We start from the raw sequence: 13,159 nt of genomic DNA on the forward strand, positions 1-13,159 counted from the left end.
AACCCTCACAGATCATGAGAACAGGGGTCCCAAAGCCCCTTGGTTGTGTGGTATCACTACATTCAACTCTATGGCTCCAATGAATATAGCCAATAACAGCGTTAAAGGTATTATCCAGCATTAGAAAAATTGTTGCAGGTTGTGTGTGGTTTTGCAGGTCAGTTCCATTAAAGTAAATGGATTTTAAAAATGATGTTGTGTTCAGATTTACTATAGTTTACCTCTTGTCAGTATAGAATGAAGGCATAGAATAATGTAATACAGATGGTATATGCTATGGGATGATGGGGAAGTGAGAACTGCATTTCCCCATAGATAGCTCCGGTTTGTAGAGGAAGTATACTAGCTGTACATGTACTTCTCTAATGGAAACATGGCGGTTCATTAAAGGTGAAACTACACTTAGTAACATAATATTAAAGGGTACCTCTCATCAAATAAACGTTTGATATATTTTAGATTAATGAATGTTGAATAACTTTCCAATAGCATGTTAATGAAAAATATGCTTCTTTCTATTGTATTTTTCCCGATCAGTCCCGTCAGCAAGCATTTCTGACTCATGCTGGAGTCCTAAACACTCAGAGCTGCCAGCCTGCTTTGTTCACAGCCAAACAGGCTGTGAACAAAGCAGGCTGGCAGCTCTGAGTGTTCTCCTTTGTGAACAAAGCAGACTGGCAGCTCGTAGTGTTTAGGACTCCAGCATGAGTCTGAAATGCTTGCTGCCAGGACTGGTAGGGAGACCCCTAGTGGTAATTTCTTCAAAGTGGAAAATTAAATAGAAAGACGCATATTTTTTAATAACATGCAATTGTAAAGTTATTCTGCATACATTAATCTATAATATATCAAAAGTTTTTTTTGATGAGAGGTACCCTTTAAGTAACAGGTGTAAACACCAGAGCATTTAGCATGTAATATCCTCCAAATAAAAGCTCTAAAGTGGGCATCTCCCCAAACCCAGATGAATAAATGAGACTTGTGTCTTTGAGAAAATTACAGTTTTTTATTTCCTTTTTGCTTTGTTCTTTTTTTCTTCCTTCAGTTTCTTCTTCGATACAGTTGGAGACTTGGCCTTGGAGTAGAGATGGTAACCTATCAGCCCGAGAAGGGTGGGCACTAAAGCAATGCAAAGCATGGGGAGCACGTCATTTACAAGAGTCTGCCACTGCGTGGGCTTAGACAGGGATATGACTTCAGTCTCAAACTGTAGCACTGCATCACCTGTAGAGAAAAACACATATGTCTAACATTGCTATGCACATATATGAAATAACATAAAATACAATATTATAAATATATAACAAGTTCTGCTTAATTAATGCACATTGTTACAAACAAATTAAATATCTGGGCATTACAACAATGAAGCTTGTGTTTAAATCAAAATTTCCCCATAGAGGAATTCTTGGGGAATTTCTATAATCACTAATAACCTGGTGCATCAGCTCAAAGCTACAGTAATGTCCAAAAATATCCAAAAATAATGTTTACCCTGTAAACTATCAAACTTAAAGGGCTACTATAGTAATTATAGTAAAAAAACAAACAAGTTTTGACATATTTTCCTTGACATATTCTCCCCAACTGCCTATCAAATCCGACCTTTTCCTTTCATCAGTCTATACAGTGAAAAAGTCAGATTTGGCGGCAGACCGAGGAGCGGTGCATGGGGCCTTTTGATGGCAAGAATAGCTTAACCCCTTAAGGACTCAGGGTTTTTCCGTTTTTGCACTTTCGTTTTTTTCTCCTTACCTTTTAAAAATCATAACCCTTTCAAATTTCCACCTAAAAATCCATATTATGGCTTATTTTTTGCGTCGCCAATTCTACTTTGCAGTGACATTAGTCATTTTACCCAAAAATGCACGGCGAAACGGAAAAAAAATCATTGTGCGACAAAATCGAAGAAAAAACGCCATTTTGTAACTTTTGGGGGCTTCCGTTTCTACGCAGTGCATATTTCGGTAAAAAAGACACCTTATTATTCTGTAGGTCCATACGGTTAAAATGATACCCTACTTATATAGGTTTGATTTTGTCGCACTTCTGGAAAAAATCATAACTACATGCAGGAAAATCTATACGTTTAAAAATGTAATCTTCTGACCCCTATAACTTTTTTATTTTTCCACGTACAGGGCGGTATGAGGACTCATTTTTTGCACCGTGATCTGAAGTTTTTATCTGTCTGACTTTTGTTTTGATCGGACTTTTTGATCACTTTTTAATGGTATAAAAAGTGACCAAAAACTTTGGAATTTTTTTGCGCGTACGCCATTGACCGTGCGGTTTAATTAATGATATATTTTTTATAGTTCGGACATTTACGCACGCGGCGATACCACATATGTTTTTTGTTTTTTTTACACTGTTTTATTGTTTTTATGGGAAAAGGGGGGTGATTCAAACTTTTATTAGGGAAGGGGTTAAATGACCTTTATTAACACTTTTTTTTTTTTAATTTTTTTTGCAGTGTTATAGTTCCCATAGGGACCTATAACACTGCACACACTGACCTTTTACACAGATCACAGGCGTGTATTAACACGCCTGTGATCAGCATTATCGGCGCTTGACTGCTCCTGCCTGGATCTCAGGCACGGAGCAGTCATTCGTCGATCGGACACCGAGGAGGCAGGTAAGAGCCCTCCCGAACAGCCCGACTGAGCAGCCGGGTCACTTTCACTTTAGAAGCGGCGGTCAGCCGGCGCAGGACGTAAATATACGTCCTGGGTCATTAAGGGGTTAAGGTGCTTAACCTCTTAAGGACGCAGGGCGTATGGATACGCCCTGCATTCCGAGTCCTTAAGGACGCAGGGCGTATCCATACGCCCGTGGGAATTCCGGTCCCCACCGCTAGCCGGTTGGGGACCGGAGCCGGATGCCTGCTGAAATCGTTCAGCAGGCATCCCGGCATATCGCCCAGGGGGGTCATTATGCCAATTCAGTCCAGCGATCTGCGGCGATTCCGGGTCAATCGGGTCTCCAGTGACCCGGAATTACTGGCTGATCGGGACCGTCTCTGACGGCCCCGAACAGCCAGAGCCTGCAGGGGTGAGGTGGCACTGGATTACCGGCCGACCAATCAGGGCGCCTGCTGCGGGTGTCACTCCCGCACCCGCTCCGCCCCTCTTCCGGAGGACGTGAGCGGGAAGACGACCCCGGGTGCTGGGGACCCCGATCCCCGCGTCCATGTTGGGATCGGGGCCCCAGGAGCGACAGCGGCGGCGAGGGACAGTCCTGCGACGGAGCAGCAGCAGGAGGTGAGTTACAGCATCCTGCTGTTGCTTAGCAACAGCTCCCAGCATGCAAAAAGGGCATGCTGGGAGCTGTAGTTATGCAACAGCAGGAGGCAGACCACCACAACTCCCAGCATTCCCTTATGCAACAGCTGGAGGCACATTTTTTCTATGGAAAAGTGTACCTTCAGCTGTTGTATAACTACAACTCCCAGCTTGCACAAACAGCTAAAGTGCATGCTGGGAGTTGTAGTGGTGCATCTGCTGGTTGCATAACTACAACTCCCAGCATGCCCGTTGGCTGTCAGTGACTGCTGAGAGTTGTAGTTTTGCAACAGCTGAAGGCACACTGGTTGTGAAACTCAGAGTTTTTTTTACCTAACTCAGTGTTTCACGACCGGTGTGCCTCCAGCTGTTGCAAACTACAACTCCCAGCAGTCACCTTACACCATGCACCGTACATGCTGGGAGTTGTAGTTTTGCAACAGCTGGAGGCACACTGGTTTTGAAACACTGAGTAAGGTCACAAACTCAGTGATACATAACCAGTGTGCCTACAGCTGTTGCAAAACTAAAACTCTCAGCATGTACAGTCTGTCAGCGCATGCTGGGAGTTGTAGTTTTGCAACAGCTGGATGTCCCCCCCCCCCTTCCCAATGTGAATGTACAGGGTACACTCACATGGGCGGAGGCTTACAGTAAGTATCGGGCTGAAAGTTTGAGCTGCGGCAAATTTTCTGCAACAGCTCAAACTTCCAGCGAGAAACTACTGTGAACCCCCGCCCGTGCGACTGTACCCTAAAAACACTACACTACACTACCACAAAAAATAAAATAAAAAGTAAAAAACACTACATATACACATACCCCTACACAGCCCCCCTCCCCAATAAAAATGAAAAACGTCTGGTACTCCACGGTTTCCGGAACGCAGCTGTTGCAAAACAACTACTCCCAGTATTGCCAGACAGCCACTGACTGTCCAGGCATGCTGGGAGTTTTGCAACAGCTGGAGGCACCCTGTTTGGGAATCACTGGCGTAGAATTCCCCTATGTCCACCCCTATGCAATCCCTAATTTAGGCCTCAAATGCGAATGGCGCTCTCACTTTGGAGCCCTGTCGTATTTCAAGGCAACAGTTTAGGGTCACATATGGGGTATCGCCGTACTCGGGAGAAATTGTGTTACAAATTTTGGGGGGTATTTTCTGCTTTTACCCTTTTTAAAAATGTAAAATTTTTGGGAAAAGAAGCATTTTTTTACATTTGCAATAGGCGTGAAACGCCTGTGGGGTATTAAGGTTCACTTAACCCCTTGTTACATTCCCCGAGGGCTCTAGTTTTCAAAATAGTATGCCATGTGTTTTTTTTTTGCGGTCCTGGCACCATAGGGGCTTCCTAAATGCGGCATGCCCCCAGAGCAAAATTTGCTTTCAAAAAGCCAAATGTGACGCCTTCTCTTCTGAGACCTGTAGTGCGCCAGCAGAGCACTTTTCACCCCCATATGGGGTGTTTTCTGAATCGGGAGAAATTTGGCTTCAAATTTTGGGGGGTATTTTCTGCTTTAACCCTTTGTAAAAATGTAATTTTTTGGGGAAACCAAGCATTTTAGGTACATTTTTTTTTTTTTTTTTTTTACATATGCAAAAGTCGTGAAACACCTGTGGGGTATTAAGGTTCACTTTACCCCTTGTTACGTTCCCCCGAGGGGTCTAGTTTCCAAAATGGTATGCCATGTGGTTTTTTTTTGCTGTCCTGGCACCATAGGGGCTTCCTAAATGCGGCATGCCCCCAGAGCAAAATTTCCTTCAAAAAAGCCAAATGTGACTCCTTCTCTTCTGAGACCTGTAGTGCGCCAGCAGAGCACTTTTCACCCCCATATGGGGTGTTTTCTGAATCGGGAGAAATTGGGCTTCAAATTTTGGGGGGTATTTTCTGCTTTAACCCTTTGTAAAAATGTAATTTTGGGGGGAAACCAAGCATTTTAGGTAAATTTTTTTTTTTTTTTTTACATATGCAAAAGTCGTGAATCACCTGTGGGGTATTAAGGTTCACATTACCCCTTGTTACGTTCCCGAGGGGTCTAGTTTCCAAAATGGTATGCCATGTGGGTTTTTTTGCTGTTCTGGCACCATAGGGGCTTCCTAAAGGTGACATGCCCCCCAAAAACCATTTGACGCTCCTTCCCTTCTGAGCCCTCTACTGCGCCCGCCGAACAATTAACATAGACATATGAGGTATGTGCTTACTCGAGAGAAATTGGGTTTCAAATACAAGTAAAAATTTTCTCCTGAACCGGTCCCTGAAAAAAGGCGAGTTTCAAAATTTTGTGAAAAATTGGAAAATTGCTGCTGAACTTTGAAGCCCTCTGATGTCTTCCAAAAGTAAAAACTCATCAATTTTATGATGCAAACATAAAGTAGACATATTGTATATATGAATAAAAAAAAAATTTTGGGAATATCCATTTTCCTTACAAGCAGAGAGCTTCAAAGTTAGAAAAATGCTAAATTTTCTAATTTTTCATCAAATTTTGGGATTTTTCACCAAGAAAGGAAGCAAGTTACCACAAAATTTTACCAGTAAGTTAAAGTAGAATATGTCACGAAAAAACAATCTCCGAATCAGAATGATAACTAAAAGCATTCCAGAGTTATTAATGTTTAAAGTGACAGTGGTCAGATGTGCAAAAAATGGCCGAGTCCTTAAGGTGAAAAAGGGCTCAGTCCTTATGGGGTTAAAGGGGTACTCCGGTGGAAAACTTTTTTTTTTTTAAATCAACTGGTGCCAGAAAGTTAAACAGATTTGTAAATTACTTCTATTAAAAAATCTTAATCCTTCCAGTACTTATTAGCTGCTGAATACTACATAGGAAACTATTTTCTTTTTGGAACACAGTGCTCTCTGCTGACATCAGGAGGACAGTGCTCTCTGCTGACATCTCTGTCCATTTTAGGAACTGTCCATAGCAGCATGTGTTTGCTAGGGGATTTCCTCCTACTCTGGACAGTTCTTAAAATGGACAGAGATGTCAGCAGAGAGCACTGTGCTCGTGATTCAGCAGAGAGCTCTGTGTTCCAAAAAGAAAAGAATAAAGAAAATAATTTCCTCTGTAGTATTCAGCAGCTAATAAGTAACTAGAAGGATTAAGTACCCGGAGTACCCCTTTAAGTAGTGTGAAGTGGCCTCCAGACTCTTTACCAACAGACGATGGTGGTGGAGAGAAGAGTCGGACATGCTAGATTTTTGCATTCTGCACTCAATATTCCATAATGGCAAAGTGAAAACAAATGACTAAACTCAACTATTGCATTGACATAAGCATTTACTCAACAGTTAACGCACCAATGGCAACAATGAAACCCTACAGTCTTCTAAGGTATGATATATATTGCACTGACAGAAAATGAGATTAAAATATAACATTTAATTATTTCAATGATAAAAAGCTCCAAAAAACATTTAAAAAAAACACATACAAATGTGCCGCCATCTAAGTGTCCACGTTATAGTGTAATATCGCAGCAATGTCTATAGTCAGTCCAGGACTCACATCAGGTCACAGGTGAAAAATATTATCCTCATAAGATTATGTACTTCTGTATCATATAGTAGGCTTCACAGATACACAGATGATGTGTAATCCATGAGTCCATATGTCTATTGCAGCAACCCCTTATTATGCATAGCTTGTTAATACAGTTCTTGTAATCAAGGATGTGGAATACCTATCGCCCGACGCCCGGGACATGCAGTTTCAGGCGCCGGGCAGGTGAATTTTTCCGGCCCTTAGTCCTGCTTCGGGAAAGCAGAGCTGGACCTGACAAGCGCGGAGGCGCTCAGCAGTCTGTATGCAGCGGGCTCCGGACTCGCGCCCACTCCATATTGTGCAGCCCTCAGCTGTTCTCAGTAGCCGGGGCCACCGCCCCTCAATGCAAGCCTATGGGAGGGGGCATGATAGCTGTCATGCCCCCTCCCATAAACTTGCATTGAGGGGCGGAGCGTGAGGTCACATGGGGGCGGAGGCGTGAGGTCAAACGCCGTCGGCCCTGTGGTCGCCGGTAATCAGACCCCGGAGCGAACATGCTCCGGGGACTGATTACAAACGGGGTGCCGCGTGCAAGATCACGGGGGTCCCCAGCAGCGGGACTCCCACGATCAGGCATCTTATGCCCTATCCTTTGGATAGGGGATAAGATGTCTAAGTACCGGAGAACCCCTTTAAAAGACACATTAACCCCATCCATGTTAAAAGTTCAAATCACCCCCTTTTCCTATATAAAAACATAATAATAATAAACATATTTAGTATCGCTGCGTGCGTAATTGTACGAACTATTAAAATATAACATTATGTATCCCATACGGTAAATGACATAAATAAAAAAAATAAAAAACCATAGAATTGCAATTTTTATAAGATCCCAGAAAAAAAATGTTAAAAAGTGATTAAAAAAAAGTCAGATCAATACCAAAATGGAACCGATACAAAGAACTGATTATGGCGCAAAAAATGAGCTATCATACAACCTGGTATACGATGTCCCGGCTCGGCAAGTGAGAGGCTGAGTGCACTGTCATGTAGGGAGCTCTGGCTGGCTACTTACATGACAGTGCGCTCAGCCTATCACCGGCCGAGGCGGGACATTGAGTGGCCGGTGATACGCTGCCGGCTCTGTGACATTCCTGTCCCCAGGAAGCAGCAAGAGGATTGCGGCGGAGAACCGTGAGGCCGGTACCTGAGTAATGGGGGAACGTAGGAAGGTGAGTTAAAGTTTAGTTTGTTTATTTTTGCAGCCCGGGCACAATAATATGTAATATTCATGCAGTACAGATGTCCTTTAATACATTTACCACACCTATTATATGTGCATGACAAGAATTAGGTACTGAGTAACATATAACTTTTTGTGTTGTCTGGCTTTGCTCTCTTTTGAGGCACACATTCATCTTTTATCTATTAAAATTATCCTAATTTTAGAGTTCTGCTATTTCAATACTGATGGGGGATATTCTGGATTAAATAACAATTTTATTAAAGGGGTATTCCAGGCCAAAACTTTTTTTTATATATCAACTGGCTCCATAAAGTTAAACAGATTTGTAATTTACTTCTATAAAAAAAATCTTAATCCTTCCAATAGTTATTAGCTTCTGAAGTTGAGTTGTTGTTTTCTGTCTAACTGCTCTCTGATGACTCACGTCCCGGGAGCTGTGGAGTTCCTATGGGGATATTCTCCCATCATGCACAGCTCCCAGGAAGTGACATCATCATTGAGCAGTTAGACAGAAAACTTCAGAAGCTAATAACTATTGGAAGGATTAAGATTTTTTTATAGAAGTAATTTACAAATCTGTTTAACTTTCCGGAGCTAGTTGATATATATAAAAAAGGGTTTTGCTTGGAATACCCCTTTAAGCAGTAAAAAACAAAACAAAAAAAAAACCCTTATACAATAAGAGATTCAGCTCAACATGTCATGGAAAAATAGGATTAGAAAGGATCATGTATTTACCTGGTATAGAAGGTGGGAATCCTCTCTTTCCATAAGCCAAATGAGGGGGGATGACCACTTTACGTTTCTCCCTGATAATAAAGTAATCACAGGATTATTGAGGTGGTACACGCAGCATCCAAATGCAGTGGTGTCCGCTTACCTCCGGAGCCGAATCTCCGACACACCTGTGCTGTCACGGACCCGCCGGTCCCGCCCCGGCTTCAACAGCGTATAGAAGGAAGGATTGTCCGGCACCAGGTATGCTCTAAAAGATTGCTTTTATTCATGCCATAGCAAGGAAACAGACATCACAGGACTGTGGTTATCTGACGCGTTTCGCCGGCGAAACGCGTCAGATTACCACAGTCCTGTGATGTCTGTTTCCTTGCTATGGCATGAATAAAAGCAATCTTTTAGAGCATACCTGGTGCCGGACAATCCTTCCTTCTGTACACGCAGCATGGTATTAATCGTAGCTTCGATCCTACTGTGATACTGATAGAAAATGAGTTCAATCATAACACTAGCACTAAAGAGGAATCTATCCTGCTGTAATGGAGGTGTGGAAGACGCAACAGCAGATTGTTGGAAATTCCAAATACAAGCTGCCCTGGGAGCCACCGGCGGGAGATGGTAGGTGTCACTGTGTTAAAGTCTGATCAGGCTTCATCTCAAGTTGGTATCCGCAGAAAAACACTTAAAAGGAACCAATCAGCAGATTTTAGCAAAGCATTATATATGCTAAAATCATTATCCTCACCATCCCCGGTGGACGTTTGTGCCCCCAGGGATGGTGAAGATATTAAGTTATAAAGTCCCCCCGGCCGCCCGGCAAGTAGTCCTGGGCGGGGACTTCTACTTACAAGCACCCGTTGCTCCACATTGCTCTGGCCGTGGCCCTGACGGCTTGAATGGCGGCTCGCGTCACCGCTCTGCTCCGTCTTCTTAAGGAGCAGAGCGATGATGCGAGCAGTCATTAAAGCCGCCGGGGCGGGGCCACGGGCAGAGCAATGTGGAGCAACGGGTGCTGGTAAGTAGAAGTCCCCGCCCAGGGGACTACTTGCCGGGCGGACTTTATAAGTTAATATCGTCACCATCCCTTGGGGCACAAACGTCCCCCGGGGATGATGGGGATAATGATTTTAGCATATATAATGCATTGCCAAGTGTTATATATGCTAAAATCTGCTGATTGGTTCCCTTTAAAGGGGTACTCCGGGGGAAAATTCTTTTTTTAAATCAACAGGTGCCAGAAAGTTAAACAGATTTGTAAATTATAATATAATTTTATATAATAATATAATATATAAAAATCTTAATCCTTCCAGTACTTATCAGCTGCTGTATACTATAGAGGAAGTTATTTTCTTTTAGAATTTCCTTTCTGTCTAACCACAGTGCTCTCTGGTAACACCTCTGTCCATGTCAGGAACTGTCCCAATGCAGGAGAGGTTTGCCACAGGGATTTTCTCCTGCTCTGGACAGTTTCTGACACAGACAGAGGTGTCAGCAGAGAGCACTGTGGTCAGACAGAAAAGAACTTCCTGTGGAGCATACAGCAGCTGATAAGTACTGGAAGGATTAAGATTTTTAAATAGAAGTAATTTACACATCTTTTGAACTTTCTAGCAACAGTTGTCTTTTTTTCTTTCCCCAGAGTACTCTTAAGGTTTATGCTTTCCCCAAACTGCAAAGAGCAACATTATCTGGATGAGCAAAATACCCCACCAAATTTTATGGAATAAAATATAGCTACATCAGTATAAGGGTGCATTCACACCACGTTTGTGCAATACGGCTGCAGGATCCGGTGGGGAAATGTAAAAATCATCCGGACCCGTGCCGCAATCCATTCATTTGAATGAGCAGAACTGAGTCAGATAGTCAGATCAGTTTTATTGCCGGACTAAAAACTGTGGCAGACCATGATTTTCAGCCTGGCAACAAAAACCGGCTACGGTCCAGAATGGAGGGGGGCACGGGTTAGCCGGGGATACGGCAGCAGACGGTTTTTAAATTCTCCCTTCTCCCAGACGTTTTGCACTAACGTGGTGAGAATGCACCCTAATAATATGTTACTTGCAGAGAGTTTTCTTACTCTGACATTCAGGGCACAATACACAATCGAGTTGTTATATCATTTCCTTATCCTACTGAAATGGATTGTTGTCTAGAAACCCTTTCTGAGCCCAAATCTATGTCTATGGGGGGATAAGTTTAACATACATGGAGGTAACAAGTAGTATAACTCAGATTCCTGTCTGCTTACCAAGTTCTCCTCAACTAGAGTTCATACCATCCAAACCTTGAGGGGTTCACAGACCTTTTGTCTTCTAAAACACAGAGATTCCAGCTGTTGCCAAACTACAACTCTCATCATTCCCAGACAACCTTTGCCTGCCTGGGAATGATGAAGGTTGTAGTTTAGCAACTCCTGGAGGCTCACTGTTGCAAAACTACACTCCCATCATCCTTAGACAGTCTTTGGTAAACTGTTGCTTAAAGGAATATTATTTGACTACGCTACGAGGGCTGTAAAGTTATTGTAGTTCATAATATAGTGTCTGTATCCATGTTTCATCTGTGTGGTCTCACAATTGTTATGTTAACAGCATACAAAATGAGTGTCATCTCTGGGTTTTCCAGGTTGCAATGAGGCCTAAGAAATTACATCACTAGTCAGGTGTTCAGAGGGAGCCTGTATTTGCTTTAATCGGTGGAGCGACCGCTGGGTCGGAGGGAGATCATTCTATTTTTGCAACAGCTGGAGACACCCTGGTCAGAAAACACAGGTGTGTTTCAATAGGTGGGGTGGCTGATGTGTGGGAGGGAGAAAAGTGACCTCACACTTACAAACAAGGAATCATGGGATTTGTAGTTTAAGGAAACAAACTTCAACACAGCCATTTAGCTCCAAGAGAAGCGCGGATCCTTCCTAAGCATGTCCATTACTGTCTGGCAGATCCGTACTAAAATCACCTTATGGTGGATAACCCCTTTAACCCCCGTCATTCCCACACAGCCAAAGGCTGCTTGAATGCTCACTCAACACTATTCTCAACCTATTCACTGTCTTATGATAATATTGGATGAAATCATAACTGTAAAAATCTATTTGCCTTAAAATACCAGCATGATGGATGAAAATCCCCAGGCGACTGTCTGACAGCAGATCCATTGCTCTGGATCAGCTAATCTAGACTACTAGCCAAGAATAGCTTACAATGAAGACTATGATCTTGGCAAGTCTATCTTTAAAAATCTCAGGCTTGTGCAGTTCTGTGCATATTATAGAGTAAACTCTATTGACACGTAGTATTCCTTGTTTATGTCTCTACAATTCTTTGTATATGTCTAGTACATACAGTCATGGCCATAAATGTTGGCACCCCTGAATTTTTTCAAGAAAATTAAGTATTTCTCACAGAAAAGGATTGCAGTAACACATGTTTTGCTATACACAAGTTTATTCCCTTTGTGTGTATTGGAACTAAACCAAAAAAGGGAGGAAAAAAAGCAAATTGGACATAATGTCACACCAAACTCCAAAAATAGGCTGGACAGAATTATTGGCACCCTTTCAAAATAAGATTGTTTCAAGCATGTGATGCTCCTTTAAACTTAGTCTTTGCATTGTGTGTTTGTGTGTGCCACACTAAGCATGGACAACAGAAAGAGGAGAAGAGAACTGTCTGAGGACTTGAGAACCAAAATTGTGGAAAAATATCTCCAGAGATCTAGATTTGCCTTTGTCCACAGTGCACAACATTATCAAGAAGTTTGCAACCCATGGCAGTGTAGGTAATCTCCCTGGGCGTGGACGGAAGAGAAAAATTTATGAAACGTGTCAACGCAGGATAGTCCGGATGGTGGATAAGCAGCCCCAAACAAGTTCCAAAGATATTCAAGCTGTCCTGCCAGCTCAGGGAGCATCAGTGTCAGCGCCAACTATCCGTCGACATTTAAATGAAATGAAACGCTATGGAAGGAGACCCAGGAAGACCCCACTTCTGACACAGAGACATAAAAAAGCAAGAGTTCATTTTGCCAAAATGAACTTGAGGAAGCCAAAATCCTTCTGGGAAAACGTCTTGTGGACAGATGAGACCAAGATAGAGCTTTTTGGTAAAGCACATCATTCTACTGTTTACCGAAAACGGAATGAGGCCTACAAATAAAAGCACACAGTACCTACAGTGAAATATGGTGGAGGTTCAATGATGTTTTGGGGTTGTTTTGGTGCCTCTGGCACTGGATGCCATGAATTTGTGCCATGAAAGGCACACATGAAGGCATCATGAAATCTGAGGATTACCAACGCACTATACAGCCCAGTGTCAGAAAGCTGGGTTTGCATCTGAGATCTTGGGTCTTCCAGCAGGACAATGACCCCAAACACACCTCAAAAAGCACCCAGAAA

At 42.8% G+C, this 13,159-nt stretch overlaps 1 protein-coding gene across 2 annotated transcripts in view; it reads right to left on the bottom strand.

Annotated features, from left to right (window-relative positions):
* Positions 1–984: 984 nt before the first annotated feature.
* FKBP11 (FKBP prolyl isomerase 11) overlaps positions 985–13,159 on the bottom strand; it is a 47,773-nt gene continuing 35,598 nt past the window's right edge. For both annotated transcript variants that reach the window (XM_056562261.1, XM_056562262.1), the window contains 2 exons: positions 8,758–8,828; positions 985–1,224 (listed from right to left, as the gene is read on the bottom strand). In XM_056562261.1, the coding sequence (XP_056418236.1) occupies positions 1,007–1,224; positions 8,758–8,828 (289 nt within the window). In that variant the 3' untranslated portion in view covers positions 985–1,006. The remainder of the gene's footprint in view (positions 1,225–8,757; positions 8,829–13,159) is intronic.

Source organism: Hyla sarda, chromosome 2 (assembly GCF_029499605.1).
Source record: "Hyla sarda isolate aHylSar1 chromosome 2, aHylSar1.hap1, whole genome shotgun sequence".
Classification (NCBI taxonomy): Eukaryota; Metazoa; Chordata; class Amphibia; order Anura; family Hylidae; genus Hyla; species Hyla sarda.